Source organism: Vulpes lagopus, chromosome 12, assembly GCF_018345385.1.
Source record: "Vulpes lagopus strain Blue_001 chromosome 12, ASM1834538v1, whole genome shotgun sequence".
NCBI classification, from domain to species: Eukaryota; Metazoa; Chordata; class Mammalia; order Carnivora; family Canidae; genus Vulpes; species Vulpes lagopus.
Window position 1 is genome coordinate 28,254,401 of NC_054835.1, and position 22,965 is coordinate 28,277,365.

At 43.6% G+C, this 22,965-nt stretch overlaps 1 protein-coding gene, 1 non-coding gene and 1 pseudogene across 2 annotated transcripts in view; all 3 read left to right on the forward strand.

Moving 5' to 3' along the window:
• Positions 1-3,688: 3,688 nt before the first annotated feature.
• LOC121474384 lies at positions 3,689-3,859 on the forward strand (annotated as a pseudogene).
• Positions 3,860-12,811: 8,952 nt separating this feature from the next.
• Positions 12,812-22,965, forward strand: part of TEX14 (testis expressed 14, intercellular bridge forming factor) — a 62,249-nt gene continuing 52,095 nt past the window's right edge. Inside the window, exons 1-4 of the mRNA XM_041726805.1 lie at positions 12,812-12,839; positions 13,513-13,627; positions 17,806-17,971; positions 19,488-19,624. Coding sequence (XP_041582739.1) covers positions 12,812-12,839; positions 13,513-13,627; positions 17,806-17,971; positions 19,488-19,624 — 446 coding nt within the window. The remainder of the gene's footprint in view (positions 12,840-13,512; positions 13,628-17,805; positions 17,972-19,487; positions 19,625-22,965) is intronic.
• LOC121474380 lies at positions 13,045-13,258 on the forward strand. Its single transcript, XR_005983386.1, has one exon. It is a non-coding gene; the product is annotated as a small nucleolar RNA U3 (small nucleolar RNA).

A 22,965-nucleotide genomic window follows, 5' to 3' on the forward strand; every position in this document is an offset into this window, starting at 1 on the left:
CGAGTCCCACGTCAGGCTCCCGGCATGGAGCCTGCTTCTCCCTCCTCCTGTCTCTGCCCCACCCCTCTATGTCTATCATAAATAATAAATAAATCTTAAAAAAAAAAAGAATAGCATCAACACATGGGATTATTGCAAGGGTTAAATTAGATAAAACAAGAAGAGTGGTTGAATGCTCCCTTTCCCTATTCTGAAAAAGCCCTTCCCTTAGATGTTAAATCCCTGTCTCTTCTTCAGTCTTCTGTTAGCAGCACCAAGTTGTTCCAGGCACAAACCAACTTAACACCTTTGAAACCTCTTTCTGTCACCCACCCTCAGCAAGTCCATCAGTGTGACCTATTGACTCAACTTCCAGAATAACCCAATTTCTCCTTCTTCCTTGCTACATATACCCAATGCAAGCCACCATAATCTCTCCCACAGACACCGGAGGCAGTGGCCTCAAAACTGGTCTCCACAGCCTTAAACCTCTCAGTGGCTTCCCTACACACTTAAAATCCAAACTCCTTTGCCCTCATCCTTGCTTAGAAAACTCGCAGATATCTGGCCCCTGTCTGCACCTCCCTTCTTCCTCAGACCCTTATACTCTCCAGCTGTCTCCAAGTTGCCAGAACATACTACTTTGTTCCCTTCTTTAAGTATTTGCATTAGTTTTTTTTTTTTTTTAGAGTTTTAATTTATTCATAGAGACAGAGAGAGGCAGAGACACAGGCAGAGGGAGTAGCAGGCTCCAAGCAGGGAGCCGGACGTGGGACTCGATCCCCCATCTCCAGGATCACACCCTGGGCTGCAGGCGGTGCTAAACCACTGCACCACCGGGGCTGCCCTTGCATTAGCTTTCTCTGTGTAAAACGTAATCTCAAAAGAGAGGCCTTCTTTGACCACCCAAATCTAAAGTAGCCATCAATCTCTCTCTGTTTCAACATGTCCTTGGCATGCCTCATTATCTAACATCCTCTTAAGTATTTGTTGCTGTCATATTTCTCCCTCACTAGAATGTAAGCTCAGTGTGAGAGTGGGGACCTTTACTCACCTCATACCTCTGTATGCCCAGTACCTAGTATATAGCAAAATGGGATAATAGCAAACATAGCAAAGTGGGATAAAGTGGGGTAATGGTTAAGTAACCAACCAGCTCTGCTATCTAACAGCTTTTTTTTTTTTTTTTTAAGATTTTATTTGTTTATTCATGAGAGACACACACAGAGAGAAGCAGAGACATAGGCAGAGGGAGAAGCAAGCTCCATGCAGGAAGCCTGATGTGGGACTCGATCCCGGGACTCTGGGATCATGCCCTGAGCCAAAGGCAGATGCTCAACCACTGAGCCACCCAGGCGTCCCAATCTAACAGCTTTATTATTATTTTTTTTTAATTTATGATAGGCACACAGTGAGAGAGAGAGAGGCAGAGACATAGGCAGAGGGAGAAGCAGGCTCCATGCACCGGGAGCCTGATGTGGGATTCGATCCCGGGTCTCCAGGATCGCGCCCTGGGCCAAAGGCAGGCGCCAAACCGCTGCGCCACCCAGGGATCCCTCTAACAGCTTTATGACCTATGGCAAGTTACCTAATCTTTCTCTTAGTTTCTCCATCCATAAAACTGGGATGATTAACAATTGCACTTATCTAATTTAGAATAACATTTAGAATAACACCTGGTACCTGGCAAGCCCTCAATAAATAATAAATATTGTTGAGTTGGCACTCAAGTTGTAGTCAGTACGCAGGGATATGAGGGGTGCAAGAACATCTGGCTGTGAGGGGTCCTAAACAGACCCCGGTTCAGCCACTTGTCACTGACAAAACCCAAAGGCAGAGAAACAAGTGGTAGTAGAACAAGAAAGGAATTTAAGTGAGGCCAACACTGGGAAGACAGCAAACTAGTGTCTAAGACTTGTCTAAGATCTCCAAAATGCCCCCAATACTTCCAGGTTTATATAAGGAAAATGGAGGGCAAAGGTGGGTGGATACATGCAGGTAGGCAGTGAAGGTTAAATGGATTATTGTTGTAGAATCAGTCCTGGGTGGGGTCTTACTGGCTCAGGGCAATCCTTGTTGCTTGAGGAAGTAGTTTTGATTCCCAACAGGTTATATGTTTTTCTTTTCTTTTCTTTTCTTTTCTTTTCTTTTCTTTCTTTTCTTTTCTTTTCTTTTCTTTTCTTTTTAAGATTTTATTTATTTATTCATGAGAGACAGAGAGGGAGAGAGAGGCAGAAGGAGAAGCAGGCTCCACACAGTGAGCCTGATGTGGGACTCGATCCTGGATCCCCAGGATCACGCCCTGAACTGAAGGTGGCACTAAACCACTGAGCCACCCGGGCTGCCCCGGTTATATGTTTTTCTGCAGGGTCTTTTGCCTGAGTTAAGAGATAAACCGAAACAAAAAACTTAATTAAAAAGTTTGAGGTCGCGGTGCCTGGGTGGCTCAGTGGTTGAGCGTCTGCCTTTGGCTCTGGTTGTGATCCTGGGGTCCTGGGATCGAGTCTCGCCATCGGGCTCCTCACAGGGAGCCTGCTTTTTTCCCTTTGCCTGTGTCTCTGCCTCTCTCTCTGTCTCTCATGAATAAATAAATAAAATCTACAAAAAAAAAAAAAAAAGAACTTTGAGGTAATGGGTGCATGGCTGGCTCAGTCAGAGCATGTGATTCTTGATCTCTAGGTTGTAAGTTTGAGCCTCATATTGGGTGGAGAGATTACTTAAAATCTTTAAAATCTTAGGAAAAAAAAGTTTGAGGTCAAAATGGAGGCAGGCAAAATCCTCTTTCAAAATAATGTCAACTTCACTAAACAACTAGTTTTAAAAACTTGAAAGGTGAGGTACCTGGCTGGCTCAGTCTGTAAAGCATGCAACTCTTAATCTCAGGGTTGCAAGTTTCAAGCCCCACATTGGCCATAGAGCTTTCAAAAATACACACACACACACACACACACACACATACATACCTACTCAAAAAATGTGAACAGGTATTGCAAAAGTATGGTAAGAATCCCAAAGGCTTTGTTTTTAGGCATTGGTTCTCAGCCACCCAGATCCTCTCCCTGCCACAGTCATGATGCCCTGTCCCTACCAGCATTTGAAAGCCAAACTCTTAGGACAGCCATTTCACACAGCTGCTAATGTTTATTAATCACTTGAATCAGCTTGCTTCTCACTAGCAAAGGCCAAGGCCTGTCATTTCCTTTTGCTTTCAGGGGTGAGGCTGCTTTTTTTTTTTTTTTTTTATTTTTTTTTTTTTTAATTTATTTATGATAGTCACAGAGAGAGAGAGAGAGATGCAGAGACATAGGCAGAGGGAGAAGCAGGCTCCATGCACCGGGAGCCCGACGTGGGATTCGATCCTGGGTCTCCAGGATCGCGCCCTGGGCCAAAGGCAGGCGCCAAACCGCTGCGCCACCCAGGGATCCCGTGAGGCTGCTTTACTAGAACTGTGGAGGGAATGCCTCCTAGACTTTAAAGATGTAGGCTATGATTGGCTGTCATTCAGTATTATGTTAATTGAGCATGACTATAAATTTTTTTAAAATCTTGAATATCCACTTAAAACACTATAATGTGTTTTTAAGTGATAGTATTTGAAAGATTGTATTATAAAACCTCTCTTTTTCCAGTAGAATCAGAAATAGGGCAACTATCTTGCCATTCATTAGTAAAGACTCTGTGGCTGCCAATGGAAGCTGCAAGTTCAAGGTAGACTATACTTTCAGGGATCATGTCTATAGTTTATTACTAGAGAAGTATCTCTGAATGTGTTGAGTACTCAAAACCATGAGGAAGAGAAGCTAGCTGCTCATTTCCCCTTGATGATAGTTCTTTTCCTCTTTGGGGGATTAAGAGACAAGAGACACACTGTCTGAGGGGCTTGTGTTTTCCCTTGGTTTAATTGAAGGCATTTTATTAACCTTGCTCTGTAAGTAGCTCTGCCTGCCTCTCTCTCTCTCTGTCTCTCATGAATAAATAAAATATTTTTAAAAATAGTTCTTCCTGGGCAGCCCCTGGCGCAGTGGTTTAGCGCTGCCTGCAGCCCAGGGCATGATCCTGGAGACCCTGGATCGAGTCCCACATCAGGCTCTCTGTATGATGCCTGCTTCTCCCTCTGTCTGTGTCTCTGCCTCTCTCTCTCTCTGTCTCTATGAATAAAAAATCTTTTAAAAAAAATAGTTGTTCCTTTTGGCATGTGAGGCTTTTTCTTTTCTTTTTTCTTTTCTTTTTAAGATTTCATTTATTTATTCATGAGACACACAGAGAGAGGTGGAGACAAGCAGGCTCCCTGTGGGGAGCTGGATGCGGGACACAATCCGGGAACCCGGGGATCACAACCTGAGCCAAAGGTGGATGCTCAACCACTGAGCCACCCAGGGTGTCCCTCTTCTTTTCTTCAAGGAACTCCCTGTGTCTTGTTTGGACCTTTTTTTTTTTTTTTTTAAGATTTTATTTATTTATTGGCACAGAGAGAGGGGCAGAGACACAGGCAGAGGGAAAAGCAGGCACCATGCAGAGAGCCTGATGTGGGACTCAATCCAGGGTCTCCAGGATCACACCCCAGGCTGCAGGCAGCACCAAACCGCTGCGCCACCGGGGCTGCCCTTGTTTGGGCCTTCTTCAGTTTATCTTGAGCCATGGGATATAATCCTGAGTTGCTTTTTTTTTTTTTTTTTTTTAAGGAGATTAGGGAGAGAATCTTTTTTTTTTTTTTAAATATTTCAATTTTTTTTTCCGTTAACTTTTATTTATTTATGATAGTCACAGAGAGAGAGAGAGAGGCAGAGACATAGGCAGAGGGAGAAGCAGGCTCCATGCACTGGGAGCCCGACGTGGGATTCGATCCCGGGTCTCCAGGATCGCACCCTGGGCCAAAGGCAGGCGCTAAACCGCTGCGCCACCCAGGGATCCCTAGGGAGAGAATCTTAAGTGGACTCCACATGAGGGGCTCTATCTCAAGACCTGAGCTGAAATCAAGAGTTGGTTTGCTTAACCAACTGAGCCTCAGGAACCCCAGAGCTTTGTTTTGTTTTTATTCATTTGAGAGAGCACAAGCAGGGGGAGAGACAGAGGGCGATGGAGAAGCAGGCTCCCTGCTAGGCTCGATCCCAGGACCTGGAGATCATCACCTGTGCAGAAGGCAGACCCTTAACCATATAAGCCACCCAGGTGCTCCCAGCATTGTTGTTTTTCTGTTATTGAATGAATGAAAGAAGGGAGGGATGAGAATTAAAGATGTCTTCCTCCTGACAGTATTTCCATTCCTTTTCCATCTTTATTTTTACACTTTCCACAGGATGCCCAGATGAATCTGAGTATAATCACATACCCACTTAAGTAATTTGGTTATTTCCAGGTAAAATGATTTACAACCAATCTCAGCATTATTGCACTGGACTTTGTCCACAGATCCAGGGTTCTCATGCTTACAGACCCTGTGGGAGAGAGCTGAAAGCTTTGGTGCAGCACTTCCACTGTTAACAGCTATGAAAGGACCCAGGAGTACCTACTGCCTTTAGAGATGAAAAAGTTATCCACAGTCCCTGGGAGCTCAAAGTCTTGGGCTCAAAGTCTGAAAAATCTCTCCTTTAAGAAACAGACTTCTGACAGGAGCTGCAAAGTTGACAAATCTAGTTTCAGACTACCTGGAGTTAAAATGGACACCTTGGGCAGCCCAGGTAGCTCAGCGGTTTAGTGCTGCCTTCAGCCCAGGGTGTGATCCTGGAGACCTAGAATCAAGTCCCACGTGGGGCTTCCTGCATGGAGCCTGCTTCTCCCTCTGCCTATGTCTCTGTCTCTCTCTCTCTGTGTCTCTAATGAATAAATAAATAAAATCTTAAAATAAATAAAATATCTTAAAAAAGTAAAATGGACGCTTTTTTAGTTTTATGTAAATCAATGAACTCTTGCCATTCTAATAATTCTTTAGAACACTTTCATTTTTTTTAGTAACAAATTTATAATCTCTTGGTTTTGATATTTTATTGAAGCCATTTCTCTACTCTTCTGCTCCAAGCTGAACCTCTCTCTCCAAAACAACTTGAGCTCATGATTTTCTCTTAGCCACCATTTTGGGAATTCCCTTAGCTTGAGTTGCAACTCGTCTTTTCTAGATTCCACTCCTCTATCTTAGTCCATTCTTACATTTTACTGAAACAAAGAAAAAGGGTGCACTGAAGGTAATTACTTTGAAATATGAAAAAAAAAAAAAGAAATAGGAAAATCTGAAGTGTTTTCCCCCCCATCCTCATACCTGCTTGGTAATTTGGAAGGCACAAAATTCTAGGTTGAAATAAATTTCCCCCAGGATTTGAAGCTATCCTATCATTGTTGTATTTTAGCTTCAATCTTGTTATTGAGAACCCTGATGCTATTAGGATTGTTGATTTTTCTATGTGAAGTGGTCTTCTCACTCTGGAGTATTTAATGTTCTTCTCTTTATCCCTGGTCTTCTGAAATGTCATGGGATTACTTCAGCATAAATCTGTTTATCTCTTTTGTGATGTGTACTAGTGGGGTCTTTGAACTTGGACACTCATGTTGGTTTTTTTTAAGATTTTTTTTTATCTATTCGTGAGAGACACAGAGAGAGGCAGAGACATAGGCAGAGAGAGAAGCAGGCTCCCTGTGGGGACCCTGATGCAGGACTCAATCTCATGACCTGAGCCAAAACCAGAAGACGCTCAACCACTGAGCCACCCAGGCATACCAGGACACTCATGTTTCTAAGTCCTTGAAAATTTCATAAAATTTTTTTTATTGCCAAAACTTTAGGCAGTGTATTCTATAGTTTAACTGATCATTTTATTGCTTATTGCTTTGCACCACTCTTTGTTTCATGGGAAAAAAAATTCCCATGTTACTACCTTGTAAGCTTCCTCACTTTAAGCACTGAATTAGGATATCTTTTTTAAAGTATTTATTTTAATTCCAGTTAGCATACAGTGTTATATTAGTTTCAATAGTACAGTACAGTACTGATACGGAGAACTCCATACACTCCTGTGCTCATTACAAGTGCACTCTTTAATTCCCATCTCCTATTTCACCCATTCCCCGCCCCCCACCTCCCTTCTGGTGATCATCAGTGTGTTCTCTATAGTTAAGAGTCTGTTTCTTTGTCTCTCTTTTTTCCCCTTTGTAGTTTTTTTTATTTATTCATGAAAGAGAGAGAGGCAGAGACATAGAGGCAGAGGGAGAAGCAGGCTCCCTGTGGGGAACCTGATGCAGGACTCAATCCCAGGACCCCTGGATCATGACCTAAGCTGAAGGCAGATGCTCAACTACAGAGCCGCCCAGGGTCCCAACTTGTTTTGTTTCCTAGGACCTGCATGTGAGTGAAATCATAGGGTATTAGTATTTTTCTGACTGGCTTATTTAGCTTAACATTATACTCCAAGTTGTTGTAAATGGCAAGATTTCCTTTTTTTTTTTTTTTTTTTAAATTTTATTTATTTATGATAGGCACACAGTGAGAGAGAGAGCAGCAGAGACATAGGCAGAGGGAGAAGCAGGCTCCATGCACCGGGAGCCCGACGTGGGATTCGATCCCGGGTCTCCAGGATCGCGCCCCGGGCCAAAGGCAGGCGCCAAACCGCTGCGCCACCCAGGGATCCCCCTTTTTTTTTTAATCAAAGATTTTATTTACTTATTTGAGAGAGACGTCACAACCAGGGGGGAGGGGCAAAGGGAAAAGCAGACTCCCCACTGAGCAGGGAGCCTGACTTGGGACTTGATCCTAGGACCCTGGGATTATGACCGGAGCCAAAGGCAGACACTTAATCGACAGCCACAGGCACCCTATATTTCTTCTTTATGAATGAATAATATTTCATATACATATATATATATATATATATATATATATATGCACACACCCCACATCTTCTTTATCCACTCACCAATCATTGGATACCTGGGCTGCTTCCATGTCTTGGCTATTGTAACTAATGCTGCAATATAAAGGGGTGCACGTATCCTTTTGAATTAGTGTTTTTGTATTCTTTTTTTTAAAAGTATTTATTCATTCATGAGCCACAGAGAGACAAGACACAGGCTGAGGGAGAAGCAGGCTCCATGCAGGGGAGCCTGACATGGGACTCAATCCCCTGGGCTGAAGGCGGCGCTAAATCGCTGAGCCACCGGGGCTGCCCATGTTTTTGTATTCTTTAGGTAGATACCCAGTTGTGGGATTGCTGGGTTGTAGAGTAGCTCCTTTATAAACTTTTTGAGGAACTTCCGTACTATTTTCCAGAGTGGCTGCACCAGTTTGCATTAACACCAACAGTGCAGAAGGGTTCCTTCTCCACATCCTTTGCCAACACCTGTTGTTTCTTGTGTTGATTTTAGCCATTCTGACAGATGTGGCTAGTTTCATTATTAGTGTATAATGCTGCTGCTTCATTATATTCTGTACATCAGTTCTGATGCCAGCGAGTAAAACCACTGTTTTCTCTTTTCAGTTTCACTTGTCAGTAGCCCAGCTCTGTTCTTAAAAAAAAATTTTTTTTTTCTTAAGATTTTATTTATTTGAGGGACACCTGGGTGGCTCAGTGGTTGAGCGTCTGCCTTTGGCTCAGGGTGTGATCCTGAAGTACCGGGATCGAGTCTCACATCGGGCTCCCTGCATGGAGCCTGTTTCTCCCTCTGCCTGTGTCTCTGTCTCTCTGTCTCATGAATAAATAAAATCTTTAAAAATCTATTTTATTTATTTGAGAGGGAGAGCAAGAGCACAAAACAGGGGAAGGGCAGAGGGAAAGGGACAGATTCCCCACTGAGCAGGGAGCCCAACATAGGGCTCCATCCCAGGATCCTGGGATCATGACCTGAGCTGAAGCAGGTACTTAGCTGAGCCATCCAGGTGCCCCGTATTATCACTATTCTAGTCTCACTGTTCCACCTGAGTTCATGGCTTTTAGAAGACACTGGAAACTCCTTTTGTCTCAGGAAATGTGTAGAACATGCTTCGAGTGACCTTTAAAATATATTTTTTCCCTTAAAATTTTTTTATTTTTTAAATGTGTTTTTAAAAAAATATTTATTTTTATAGAAGGGGAGGGGCGGAGAATCTTAAGCAGATTCCCTGCTGCTCTCATGACCCTGAGACCGCGTCTTGAGCCAAAACCAAGAGTCATTGCTTAGCTGACTGCATCCCTCACTTAAAAATGTTTTATTACAAAAGTAATATGAGGTTATTTTAACCAGAGGAATCAAAGATAAATAGATGGATAGATACAACTACTCTATCTTTACAAAATCTGCTTTACTATATACATTCTTACTTTTCCCTTTTAACAGTTCATCCTATTCATCTCTAGTCCAATTCCCGATGAACAGGGAGCCCCATGCCAAGCTCGATCCCAGGAACCTGAGATCATGACCTGAGCTAGAGACAGATGCTTAACCAACTGAGGCACCCAGGTGCCCCTACATAATGGGTTTTTAATATTCAAAGTGGGGTTTCTGGGTCCAGCTTTTCATAGATATTGCCATATTGCTTTCCAAAAGCATTATAACACTTCACAGTCCTAACTGCATTTAGGAAAGTGTCTGTATTTCCACCTCTTCTCCAGCTCTGAGTGTTTTCTAATTTTTTATTGTTTTTCAAGCTTCAAAGCAAGTTTATGTTTTTCCACGATTTCAACTTAGGCACTATTTTATGTTGGTTTATTGAATATTGCAGAGTAGGGTGAAATACCCATCCTTCCTAAACACACATTATTTGTTTTACCCTCTCATTCCCTTTATATCCCATCATTCCACTTCCACAGCTATCTAGGTTTCCTGCTCTCAGAAATTAATACTTTATCTCCCCTTTGTGTTTAATGCTGTGGACAGCATTATTTAACTACTAAAGCCTTCTGCAATTCTGAGCAGCAAGACTGAGGAATTAGTATTAGAGGGAGACAGTGACAGTCTGTTGTAGTGCAGGGACTCTGGAGCCAGATTGTTGTGTGATCTCTGGCAAATTGCTTATCCTCTCTACACCTTGGTTTTTCTATCCATAAAACAGTGATAATAGTATCTTCCTCCTATTGTACTATACTGTTGTGAGGATTAAGTTAGAACAGTGCCTGGCACACGTCATTATTGATATCAGGTCTTGCTTCCTAGGAGACCTAGAGATTAGGTGATTGACTCATCTGGAGGCTCCAGGCTAAAAAGGGTTATTATTAGGACTTCCACACTTGAACCCTGATCTCTTTACTTTTTTTTTTTTTTTTTTAAGATTTTATTTATTCATGAGAGACAGAGACACAGGCAGAGGGAGAAGCAGGCTCCATGCAGGGAGCCCAATGTTAGACTCGATCCCGGGACTCCAGGACCACGCTCTGCGTCAAAGTCAGGTGCTAAACCGCTGAGCCACCCAGGGATCCCCTCTTTATGTTTAAGTCAGTTTTTGTACTATGTCAAAGCTGCCTTTAGTCACTTCTTGGGGGACTTATATTGATAACCTTTATATCAGTCACAACATGATGGGCTGCCCTGAAATAAGTATTTTTTGAATGAGTAAATTAATGAATAAATGTTTTCTACTAGGAAATCACCAAAAGGCTGTTATGTAAATTGTGGGGACAGGGTTTTTCAACCAATTTCTCTCTGCAGCCATCTGTATCTTCTAAATTATTGCTTATTGCCCCCCTAAGTGTTTCCTTAAGCCTTGGGAGGTCCTGGTTGACTTAATTTTTTACTTTGTGAGCCCCAGGGATTAACCAGTCAGCTTCCCTAAATGGTGTTCATGTCAAGAATTAATAATCTGCGACTTTACAAATTAGCTTGCTTCAGGTGTATGGAGGCAGGCAGAAGACAGGAGATTCCTGGATGATAGTTTATTACTTAAAGCAACAGCAGTAGCCAGACTTTTAGCTTTTGGGGTGATGGTTCCTTAAGCCCTAATTCCCACAGAGCCATGCAGAAGGCTATATAACATTGTACCGGTGGTGGGTTGCTTTACAGAAGCACCCTGAGCTTGGGGTGCCCAAATCTTCTATAACGGACAGTATGTCCTTTGCTCCAGAAGAAGCAATTATCTTTATTATACTGGGCTTATTAAGTCAGCATTCCTGCACTTTGCTCTAAAGGAAGATACTCTGTCTTCCAAAGTTTGGTATATAAACATCTTCAAAAAGATAGTCTAGAACACAGATTAGTTAGTGCCTCACTTTCCTGACATGTAGACACAGGAGCCAACAGTGGAGAATTGTCTTCCCACATGGTTCTTTGCTGCTATTCTCTGCTCTTAGGCTTGCTTGTGTTGGTCAAGTAAGTTTACCTGGCACGGAAGAGAGATAAATTTGGCAATTTCTGCCCTGAAGGTTAGGGGAGACAGTGTGGTAGGGAAGAAGACATGCCACAAATATTTGTAACACAGACCTGAGCTGTAAGAAATGTGAACCCCACTAGATGCATTGCTTTCATCAAGAACACTGATCCTAACTAGATTTCTTCAATCTGATGCTGTTGATTCATCTTCCTTTTTGAACTCTTACCTCCCTTGTCACCGTGACCCATTTGTTCCAGGTTTTTCTCTTTCCTCTTTGGCTTCTTTCTCTCCCTACATTTTGGCTTTGTCCTTTCCGCTTGCCCTTTAAGATGTTAGTGGGCCTCAGGGCTCCATCCTCAGCTGTCTCTTTAGGTAGGATGTTTTGTGACTCACTTCTCCCAGTGGCTTTACAATGGTGGATTACAATGTTAATGACCCCTATCTTGCCCAGTTCTCTGCGCTAGACACCTTTGCTTGGATTCATTCATTTAGTACCACGTGTTTGGGATATTGTGGGTATACAAGGTCATTTCATAGTCTCTGCCCTTCCGAGATTTAGTCTCATGCAAAGAGCAGGCATTAGTCAAATAATCATAGAGAAGAGTATCTGGTTAAGGTCAAAGAAGGGTTCTCTGAGACAATGACACTTGGACAAATGTCAAAATGATGAAGTGGAAGTTAAGTTGGAGAAGGGATTGGGAGAAAATTCCTGGCCAAGAGAACAGCTTGTGCAAAGGCTCTGAGACAGAAGGGAATGTGGTGAGTAAAAGGGCTGGAAGTTCAGTATGGCTGAAGTGAGAGGGAATTTGGTGCAAAAGGCGGCTGGAGAGCTATCAGGTGTGTGGGTCACACCATGGACGTCCCGGTAAGCTATGGGGAGTGTTAGGTTTTTTTTCCCAAATGAACGGGGGAGAGATGATAAAAACAAAAACGGCAGGGACAGGCAGTAGGCCCGAGAGTGCTTTAATGGGGAGCGCTCCCGGGCGAGGTTACATGACTCGGAGAGGTGGCCGGGACGATGGGGGTGGTCCCTGGCAGGAAAGTCCCAGATGGAAAGTTTCGGTTTCCCATCTAGGCTTCGATTTACTGGAGATGACGTGCTGGTCATGACTGCTTTGGCGGGAAGATCAGCCATCTTGACCCAATTTGAGACGTCCGCCATTTTGGGTGCCCCTGTCTCTCAACCAGCCCAACAGGGAGTTTTGTTTTTATCCCAAGAGCTGAGGGCTCCTGAAGCTTTAAGCAGAATTATGTATTCTGCTTATTTAAACATACTTATTAAATAATTCTTTGATTTGTTAAAAAAATCCAAAAGAACATTTATTTGGTATTTAGATCACGGGATTAAGTTTAAAAACCAGGAGTGCTTTGTGAATCTAAGTCTTTGGCTTTGGGTCATCGGTTTCATCATCCACTTACGTTTCTTCCGCAAAACGACTCCTCACTTTCACCGTCGGTCTAAACTGAGGCTTGTGCTGAAGTTCCGGCGCGCTTTGCAGTCGTCAGGGTCTACGTAAACCTGAGGAGGCGGAACTGCCCGGCAACAGGGTGGGAGGGGTGAGTGGGAAAATGCTCTGCGATTGGCGGCTTATCAGGCGTATGTTAATTAAGTGATAACTTGAAATGTCTTTTGAAACGCAGCATACTAAAAAACGCTTTGTCTAACTTTGGTAACGGAACAATTTTTTTTGGAAAACACTTGCTAATTTGCATCTGGGGGAGTTAGTGATGTTAGGAAAAGTCACCATTAGTGATATGTGTGTGAGTTTCTTCCACTCCGGAAAGTCGCGGCGTGTATGGTTAAGACTATACTTTCAGGGATCATTTCTATAGTTTGTTACTAGAGAAGTTTCTCTGAACGTGTAGGGTACCCGAAACCACGAGGAGGAGGCGCAGTGTTCTCTCCTGAGCGTGAAGCCTGCTTTTGGTGTTGCTTATGCAACTGCCAATTGCAATTGATGATCGTTCTTCTTCTCCATTGGAGGAGCAAGAGGGAGAGAACGCAGTCTGAGTGGTTTCTTCATTTTTTTGTTCCCAAAAGCAGCTCGAAGGGGTTTAGAAGGTGTTTTAAGTCATTTAAGATGTGCGTTGAGGTTGTTAGTGGGATAACATGCTAGTATTTTAAGATACTATGGTTGGTTTCTGTGTCTCGCTTGTCCGGTGTAAATGAAGGTGTTTTTTGGTATTTAGGAAAAGCTTGTAGTAATAATCACGTGTGAATTTTAGTTTGTATTCTGATATTCGTATTGATTTTTGCATTTGTTTTGCAGGAATTTATATTGATGCGGTAAATTCTCTGGGCCAGACTGCACTTTTTGTTGCAGCATTATTAGGCCTTACGAAATTAGTTGATGTTCTGGTGGATTATGGATCAGATCCAAATCAGTAAGTATAATATCGGTATCTAGAAAACTATGGAAATGAAATGAGTTGGGTCATTTGGAAAATAATTGAGAAGATATTAAATGAGCCTTTACTAATTTATTTTAATGAAATACTAGTTGCATAGCTATGTTGAAACGTACTTTTAGCTGCTGGTAAAGTTTTCTGAGGGGCTGCCCGGGTGGCTCAGCGGTTTAGTGCTGCCTTCGGCCAGGGCCTGATCCTGGAGACCCAGGGTTGAGTCCCATGTCGGGCTCCCTGCATGGAGCCTGCTTCTCCCTCTGCCTGTGCCTCTGCCCCTCTCTCTCTCTCTCTCTGTGTCTCTCATGAATCTTAAAATCTTAAAAAAATAAAGTTTTCTGAGTTTTACTAGGCCCAGTGGTAATAAGTGGAATAATTAATTGGGTACTTTTTAAATAGTACAGTTTGCATATTTCCACACCAAGTTATGATTTGCATGTTCACTTAAGCAGTTTAACATACCCACCAACCAAGTTCATTAATATACTGGGCATCACTTTTTCAGGATGACTTTCTTTGGGGTCTGTGTGTGGCTCAGTCCGTTAAATTAAGCCTTTGGCTCAGATCATAACCCTGAGATTGGGGGGACGGCTCCCTGCTCAGTAGGGAGCTTGCTTCTCCCCTCCCCCTGACACTCCCCCTGATTGTGCCCTCTCATTCTCTGTCTCACTCTCAAATAAATAAATAAAATTTTTTAAAAAAGGAAAAAAAAGAGGATGACTTGTCTTGCTCTTGTAATTGTGGTCCAAAAGAATCTGTTTAACAGTTGGCCCAACTTATAGTATGGAACACTGTAACACTTTTGCTTTTCCTAGGGTTTTTCCAGGCACCAGCTCACTTGATCCTCAAAAGCACCTCCTGGAGAAGGAGGGGAGAGCAGATATTTTTACAGTTCCTATGGAAAGAGCCAGAAATAGGTTTTGAACATTTACATGATTCTAGCTGATTTTCACAGGAATTCCAGAATACAATCATAAAAGTCATAAAATAGCATTCTCATCTTACATGAGGAGGCCCTGTTAATGTACTTTAAAAAGAAAAGGTAGGGATCCCTGGGTGGCGCAGCGGTTTGGCACCTGCCTTTGGCCCAGGGCGCGTTCCTGGAGATCCCGGATCGAGTCCCACATCGGGCTCCCTGCGTGGAGCCTGCTTCTCCCTCTGCCTGTGCCTCTGCCCCCCACCCCCCTCTCTCTCTGTGTCTCTATGAATAAATAAAATCTTTTAAAAAAATACAGTATTTTCTAGTCATCTGCAATTAGGTCTATTTTGTGGAGGCTTAGAGCTGGATTCTTTAAAGGTCAAATCATTCAAACATTTAATATTCCAGGTTAGGGAGCCGAGGCCCAGAAAATTTAAATGACTGGTCTATAATGGTGCGTTACTGATTAGAGCTGAGACCAGGAGCCCAGGCCTTAAGAACTCAGTTTGATTTCCCTTTTTTAGAAGTCCTAATGATGCCAGGGGGTGGTATGAAAGGATATTGTCAAAGGGAGAAAGGCAAACCCCTTGGTTTTGTATTTTGTGAAATGACCATTTTCATGTGACTTAAAAAATATCTTCTGATCAAGATGAAGGGAAATTTCTGGGGGGAGGTCGTATTACTAAGAGCTCAGAGGAGATTCTGTGACAGCAGGGACCTGTTGAACTCACAAAGTCAGATGCCTGCAGGACCGAGTGGAGTCAATGGGCACAGGCTCTAGAAGGGTTAGGCACATTTGTCGCTCTTGGGTAGGAAAGGGAGCCAGTAAGGCTAGATCTTCTAAATTTCCAAGAGGCTGAAAATCCCAGTTTTTAATGTGAAACCTTCCAAATGTTAAATATTATCCATTATTAATTTATTGTTTGCTTATTTATTTTTAAGTAGGCTCCACATCTAGCATGGAACTCAACACAGGGCTTGAACTCACAACCCTGAGATCAAGATCTAAGCTGAGATCAAGAGTTGGACGCTTAACCAATTGAGCCATGCAGGTGCCTCATGTCCATTATTTTAAATTCCTTTTTAAAACACTGTGTAGACCAAATGAAACATGTCTCTGGGTTGCCAAAGCACTCTGCAGGCCTCTAGTTTTAACTTCTAGGAGGATATTTTGGCTCATGTAGTGCAGTGTGTGATAGGAGACTGACCTAGCAATAGGACAGAGCTCACAATGAGATGTCAGGAGGGTGTAGGCCAGCCTTGTTGGCATTACCTGGGGAACTTGTAAAAAGCACGCATTCCTGGGCCTCATGCTTGCAGATTCTGATTTAGTCTGGGGTATACTCTTACAGTCTATATTTTTGATAAATATTCCAGTGGCTCATTAGCTAAATTATGGTACATACATTTGAATACTATACAGCTGTTAAAAACAATGGCAATGGCTTATATGTCGTCTTATGGAAATTTCTCGAAGATATACTAAGTGGAAAAATGTAAACGCAGAAAAATTTATATAGCATATTTTCTCTTTTTTAAAGAAGATTTTTATTTATTTATTCATGAGAGATGGGATGTTGGGGCAGAGACATAGAGGGAGAAGCAGACTCCATGCAGGGATCCTGATGTGGGACTTGATCCTGGGACTCTGGGATCACACCCTGAGCTGAAGGCAGATGCTCAACTGCTGAGCCACCCAGCTGTCCCTATATAGCATATTCTTATTCCTACACGTATACACAGAGAACATTTCTGAAAGCGTACAGAAATATGTAACAAAAAAAAAAAGAAATATGTAACAGTAGTTGCCTTTGACCAAGAGAACTGGGGGTCTGGAACTGGGAGACCTTTTTTAAAATTAATTAATTAATTAATTAATTAATTAGAGACAGAGAGAGGCAGAGACATAGGCAGAGGGAGACACAGGCTTCATGCGGGGAGCCTGATGTCTGGGACTCAATCCCAGGACTCCAGGATCACTCCCTGAGCCAAAGGCTCAACCACCGAGCCACCCAGGCATCCCTGGGAGACTTTTCTTAAAAGATTTTATTTTTTAAGTAATCTCTACATTCAACCTGGGGCTCGGCTCACAACTTGGAGATCAAGAGTCACATGCTCTATTATCTGAGCCAGCCAGACCTCCCTGAGTTGTAGATTCTTCTTTTTTCTCTTTTAAGATTTCATTTATTTGTTTGTTTGTTTGTTTGTTTGTTTGTTTGTTTATGAGTGAGAGAAAGAGAGAGTGAGTGAGCATGCATGAGCCGAGGAGGAAGGGGCAGAGGGAGAACCTCTTGGCGGGGAGCCTGACTCAGGGCTCCATCTCAGGACCCTGGGGTCATGACCTGAGCTGAAGGCAGCTGCTTAACTCTCTGAGCCCCTGACTTGTAGATGCTGATGCCAAGGTTTTGCAGGTCTCTATTGTAGGATTTGGGAGATAAAGATATTCTCACATGAAAGAGATGGTCTCTAGTTAGGCTGTGCTTCACCACCCTGACCCCAGGACACTACAGACATGAAGAAATTATTTTTTTAAAATTTTTATTTATTTATGATAGTCACAGAGAGAGAGAGAGAGGCAGAGACACAGGCGGAGGGAGAAGCAGGCTCCATGCACCAGGAGCCTGATGTGGGATTCGATCCCGGGTCTCCAGGATCGCTCCCTGGGCCAAAGGCAGGCGCCAAACCGCAGCGCCACCCAGGGATCCTGAAGAAATTATTTTAAAACAGCCAGTATCAGGGGACAATGGGAAAAGGAGCAGAGATTTGGAACTAGACTCATACCTGGCTCTGAATCTCAGCTTTGCCCTTTTGTTTCCTCATTGATAAATTGAACATGATACCATCTTGAAGGGTGGGAAGTACAGGTGGAAAAAGAGGATGTGTAAAAAGCTTCTGTTGGGGGACATCTGGGTGGCTCAGCAGTTGAGTGTCTGCCTTCGGCTCAGGGTGTGAACCTGCCATCCTGGGACTGAGTCCCGTGTCAGGCTCCCTATGAAGAGCCTGCTTCTCCCTCTGCCTGTTTCTCCCTCTCTCTATGTGCCTCTCATGAATAAGTAGATAAAATCTTAAAAAAAAAAAAAAAAAGCTTCTGTTGGCACAGCCTCACAAGTGGTATTATAATCCTCCTCTCAAAGGTTGCCTTTGTAGAAAGGGAGCCTTATGTCACCCATTGAATCCCCTCACCCCACTCTGTGTAAGGGAAGAGTGTTATGGACACTGATACTAACACCTCCCCCTCCAGCCGCTGCTTTGATGGAAGCACTCCTGTTCATGCAGCAGCATTTTCAGGCAATCAGTGGATTCTCAGCAAACTGCTGGATGCAGGGGGTGACCTTCGACTGCATGACGAGAGGGGTCGAAACCCGCAGACCTGGGCCCTGACAGCAGGGAAGGAACGCAGCACTGCGGTAAGGTGGGCCCACTCTGTAGCCACAGCCAAAGCAAGAGCAGTGAGCTGAAAGTCAGGAGCCCAGGGGGTAGGGGCTGATCCTGGGCACAGCACAGGGCTTGCAGTGGCCTTGACATTGGCCCTGGACACACAGGCCTGAGTTGAAGCAAGTTAACCAGCTATTAAACTTGAGGCAAGTCTGGTGAACCTTTCTGATCATCTATTCAGTGAGGAGGGAGAACAGTTGCCACTTTGACCATTAACTAGCACTTACTATGCATCAGATTTTCTGAATTAAATTCATTAAATGTTATGTAATCTTCACAACTCTATCATATAGGTACTGTTATTGTCCTCATTTTACAGATGCAGAAACTGAGGCCCATTGACATTTCATAACTTGCTGAGGCTGCACACTGGCAGTGTGACCTGTTTGAATGAGTTCTAAATAACATAACAAATATCATGCAGGCACAATACTGGGCACATGTAGGAAAAAGGGAAGTGGGCAGAGTGTTCTGTTCCCTCCCTCTGGTTCCCCAACTCTTTAGCTGTTGGCCTTGGACAAGTAATTTTGCTCCTTCTGCCTCAATTTCCTCATTGGAGGAAAGAGTTGGAGGAAATTTTTTTTCTTTTAAAAAAATTATTTGAATTCAATTAACATATAGTGTATTATTAGTTTCAGGGGTACAATTTAGTGTTTCATCAGTTGCGTCTAATACTCAGTGCTCATTACATCACATGCCCTCCTTAATGCCCATTACCCAGTCACCTCATCCTGCTACCCCCTCCCTTTTAGCAATCCTCAGTTTGTATCCTGTGGTTATCCTATTGTCTCCCTCTCTGATTTTGTCTTGTTTTATTTTTCCCTCCCTTCCCCTATGATCCTTCTCTGTTTTGTTTCTTAAATTCCACATATGAGTGAAATCTTATGGTAACTCTTTCTCTGATTGACTTATTTTGCTTAGCAAAATACCCTCTAGTTCCATCTACATTGTTGCAAATGGCAAGATTTCATTATTTTTGATGGCTGAGTAGTATTCCAGTGTGTGTGTGTGTGTGTGTGTGTGTGTGTGTGTGTGTATACTGCATTTTCTTCATCCATTCATCTGTCAATGGACATCTGGACTCTTTCCATAGCTTGGCTATTGTGACATTGCTGCTATAAACATTGGGATGGAGGTGCCCCTTTGGATCACTACCTTTATGTCTTTGGGGTATAAACATTGGGATGGAGGTGCCCCTTTGGATCACTACCTTTATGTCTTTGGGGTAAATAGTGCAATAGTTGGGTCGTAGCTCTATTTTCAACTTTCTGAGGAACCAGGAAGTTGGAGGAAATTATTGCCGAATCATCTCCCTAGAAACATTCCATACCTGTAAAAAATCACCTGGGCCCTACCCTTTCCAGAGATTTCCCTGTCAGGGCTTCCTGGCTCCTCAGATCATTCGTGTCAAACTGTTGCAGTTGGGCTGGAGGCCAGCATAGCCCTTAGTTCACCCCAGCACTGAACACTTCTTACCGTGTGTTGCAGATGGTGGAGTTCATGCAGCGCTGTGCCTCACACATGCAGGCCATCATACAGGGTTTCTCGTATGACCTCCTGAAGAAGATTGATTCCCCTCAGCGGCTCATCTGCAGCCTACCCCGGTTTGGCGGTCTCATACAGGGGTGAGTGCTGCCTTGGGTAGAATGTGATATTTGGTGTCACTCCAGCCTTCCTTGTATGGGCCCTACAGTGTGGTCTACCAAGGTTCCCTCCACATTGGTCCTGTCCAGCATCTGGCCCACTCTAAGTTGGTGAATGCTGACAGGATGTGACTGCTGCAGAAATGGCCAGAGGAGCACCTTTGGCCACCCTGCATACAGGAACACACAAGAGAAATAAGTTCCGGGCTCTAGTGGTAACCACCTTGTGGTTGACAAAGAACGAACTTTTCAGGTCTGAGGAGCCCAGCAGAAAAGTCCTTCTCAGCAGAACAGCTAGCTGGCTTTTTTTTTTTTTTTTTTTTCATCTCCCAAACCATGGAAAGAATCTTCTTTTATTCCTAGGATTGCAAAAGAACACAAATGCTTAAGTTAACTTTCTCAAGCTGTTTTAACCTAGTGTGAGAGATCTGCTGCTAACTAGGTGGGCAGCCCCCCCAACCCCCACCTCCCGCAAACCCATCACAGCTGTGGGAGGTGGGCCTTAGGCTTCTTTTCATGCTCAACTACCTAGCTCTTAGGGCTTTATTGACTTAGGGTTTGTATGCAGAGAATCCTTTCTGCTGATGGTGATTACTTTCTGTAATCAGGGTTGATAGACTTGTCACACTCTCATAGGCTCCCTCTTCCAGTCCTTCCCTGAGCAAGTCCTGGTTCTCTTCTGATAAGCTGGATACTACTAGCTTCTCAGGAAAGATGAGTTAATTCCCTTGAAGACTAGTTACTCCTAACTGCCACCCCCGCTGCTGCCACTCTTGCCAGTCAGCATCTAAAGCAACCTTTTATTTATTTTTTAAAAGATTTTATATATTTATTTGACAGAGAGAGAAAGAGAGTGCACACAAGCAGGGAGAATGGCAGGCAGAGGGAGGGGAAAAAGCAGGCTCCTCGCTGAGCAGGGAGCCATAGACTCAGGGCTCCATCCCAGGACCCTGAGCTCGTGACCAGAGCGGAAGGCAGATGCTTAACCAACTGAGGGCCCTTAGAACAACCTTTTAGGGCAGCCCGGGTGGCTCAGCGGTTTAGCGCTGCCTTCAGCCCAGGGCCTGATCCTGGAGACCAGGGATCAAGTCCCACATCAGACTCCCTGCATGGGACCTGCTTCTGCCTGTGTCTCTGTCTCTCTGTCTCTCTCATGAATAAATAAATAAAATATTAAAAAAAAAAAGAACGACCATTTAAAAATGGAAATCAAGTTGTGCCGTTCTCTGCTAAAAACCCTTTAGGGCATTTCCCATAGCTATCAGAACAAACTTCAAATCCCTCATCTCATGTTGGAGGCCCTGCTGGGCTCAACTCCGCCACCTCCTTGCTTCCCCCTGCAGCTCCTCTTGTGTGGAGCTCCCTCATTCAGAGTTTGGAGAGACTTGCCCCAGTTTGTAGTGATTATATTTATATGTGTTCTTGCCTGTTTCTTTTTTTTTTTTAATATTTTTATTTTTTTTTTAATTTTTTTTTTAAATTTTTTATTTATTTATGATAGTCACAGAGAGAGAGAGAGAGGCAGAGACACAGGCTCCATGCACCGGGAGCCTGATGTGGGATTTGATCCCGGGTCTCCAGGATCGTGCCCTGGGCCAAAGGCAGGCGCCAAACCGCTGCGCCACCCAGGGATCCCTTCTTGCCTGTTTCTAATAAGACCAAACACTGCCAACTGAGAAAAGGAGGCAAAATTGAACAAGAGACAAAACCTTTTTTGGGGTCTCAGAATTGCAACTCAGAGAGCACAGAATCTAGTAGCAAGCAGAAAAGTGGAGAAAGTGAGCCTTTTTTTTATGAGAAAGAAGGAGGAGGTAATTATATAACTTAGATAAAAAAGAAAAGAGGAAAAAAATCCTCTGCTAACTGGTGCTAACTGCTTGAGTTGTTTTGGTTACTCTCTATTACATTGGTGCTATTCAATGAAACTATTCTTGGTAGGCATTAGTTAACTTTTCTGTCTTAACGTTCCTACCAAGTTTTATGGTGTGAATGCCTTGTGTTCTGTTGAATTTTATGGGCAACTACATGGAAAACTGTTGCTGCTTCTGGCCCACTTCAGGAGTTTATTAGTTAGAAAGGAAGAAGGAGCTTCAAAATGGAATCTCTCACATCCAGAAATTTAAAAAAAAATTTTATTTATTCATGAGAGACACACACACACACAGAGGCAGAGACACAGGCAGAGGAAAAAGCAGGCTCCATGCAGGGAGCCCGATGTAGGACTCAATCCGGGGTCTCCAGGATCACACCCTGGGCTGAAGGCAGCTCCAAACCGCTGAGCCAGCAGGGCTGCTCATGTCCAGAAATTTTATATAATTCCACAGTGCCAAGAGGGCAGGGCCTGTGACTGTCTCACTTATTGCCAGCCCTTCACAGTTTGTTATGCAGTAGGGCTGAGTTCAAGGTGAGGAGCTACATGGGCCAGCCTCAAGCAAAATCAAAGTGAAGTGTTGAGAAACTTAAAAAAAAAAAAAAAGTCAGTTACTAATCTAGATGTAGCATTTATTTTATAGTTAGATGAAACATTATTTTTTTATGGGTTGGGCCACAGAGTGCTTAATGGAAAGTACAGTGGAAAAAAAAAAAGGAAAGTACAGTGGAAGTACACATATCCCCCTTTTTTAATAGAAAGAAACCACATGAACCCTTGAGATAAGAATTGGCTTCTCAGATCTGTGAATGGGGCCATGTTCAGATAAGATTCCTCATAGATACATATTTACACAGATCCTGGTTGGGGGAAAGAAAATAAAAGCACTGAATTGAGAAGAACAGATGGCTTTATGGTTGTAGACAGCTGGAGTCCATTTTCTTCCTTCCACCCAGCTAAGTTTACTTACATAGACATGGCCTGAGAAATTGAGGTAAAAGAGCAAGAAGTGTTGGTCTTATTGCAGTTGTTGCCCAGGTCCCTGCTGGAGAACCGCTAGTTCTGCTGCTGAAACAGCTCATATCCTCTGAAGAGCCACTCACACAGCCAGAAGGCCCCAGATGGGAAGGGGGAGCCTTATCAGTGGAGTCAGTGGGGAAGCCTGCCATTGCTGCCACTTCAAAATCTGTTCCCTTACCGAGGAAACAGTTGCTGTCCCCTGTTTAATTTTTGCTATTTTATTTATTTATGATAGTCACAGAGAGAGAGAGAGAGAGAGAGAGAGAGAGAGAGAGAGAGGCAGAGACATAGGCAGAGGGAGAAGCAGGCTCCATGCACCGGGAGCCTGATGTGGGATTCGATCCCAGGTCTCCAGGATCGCGCCCTGGGCCAAAGGCAGGCGCCAACCCGCTGCGCCACCCAGGGATCCCTGTCCCCTATTTAAAGCTTAAAG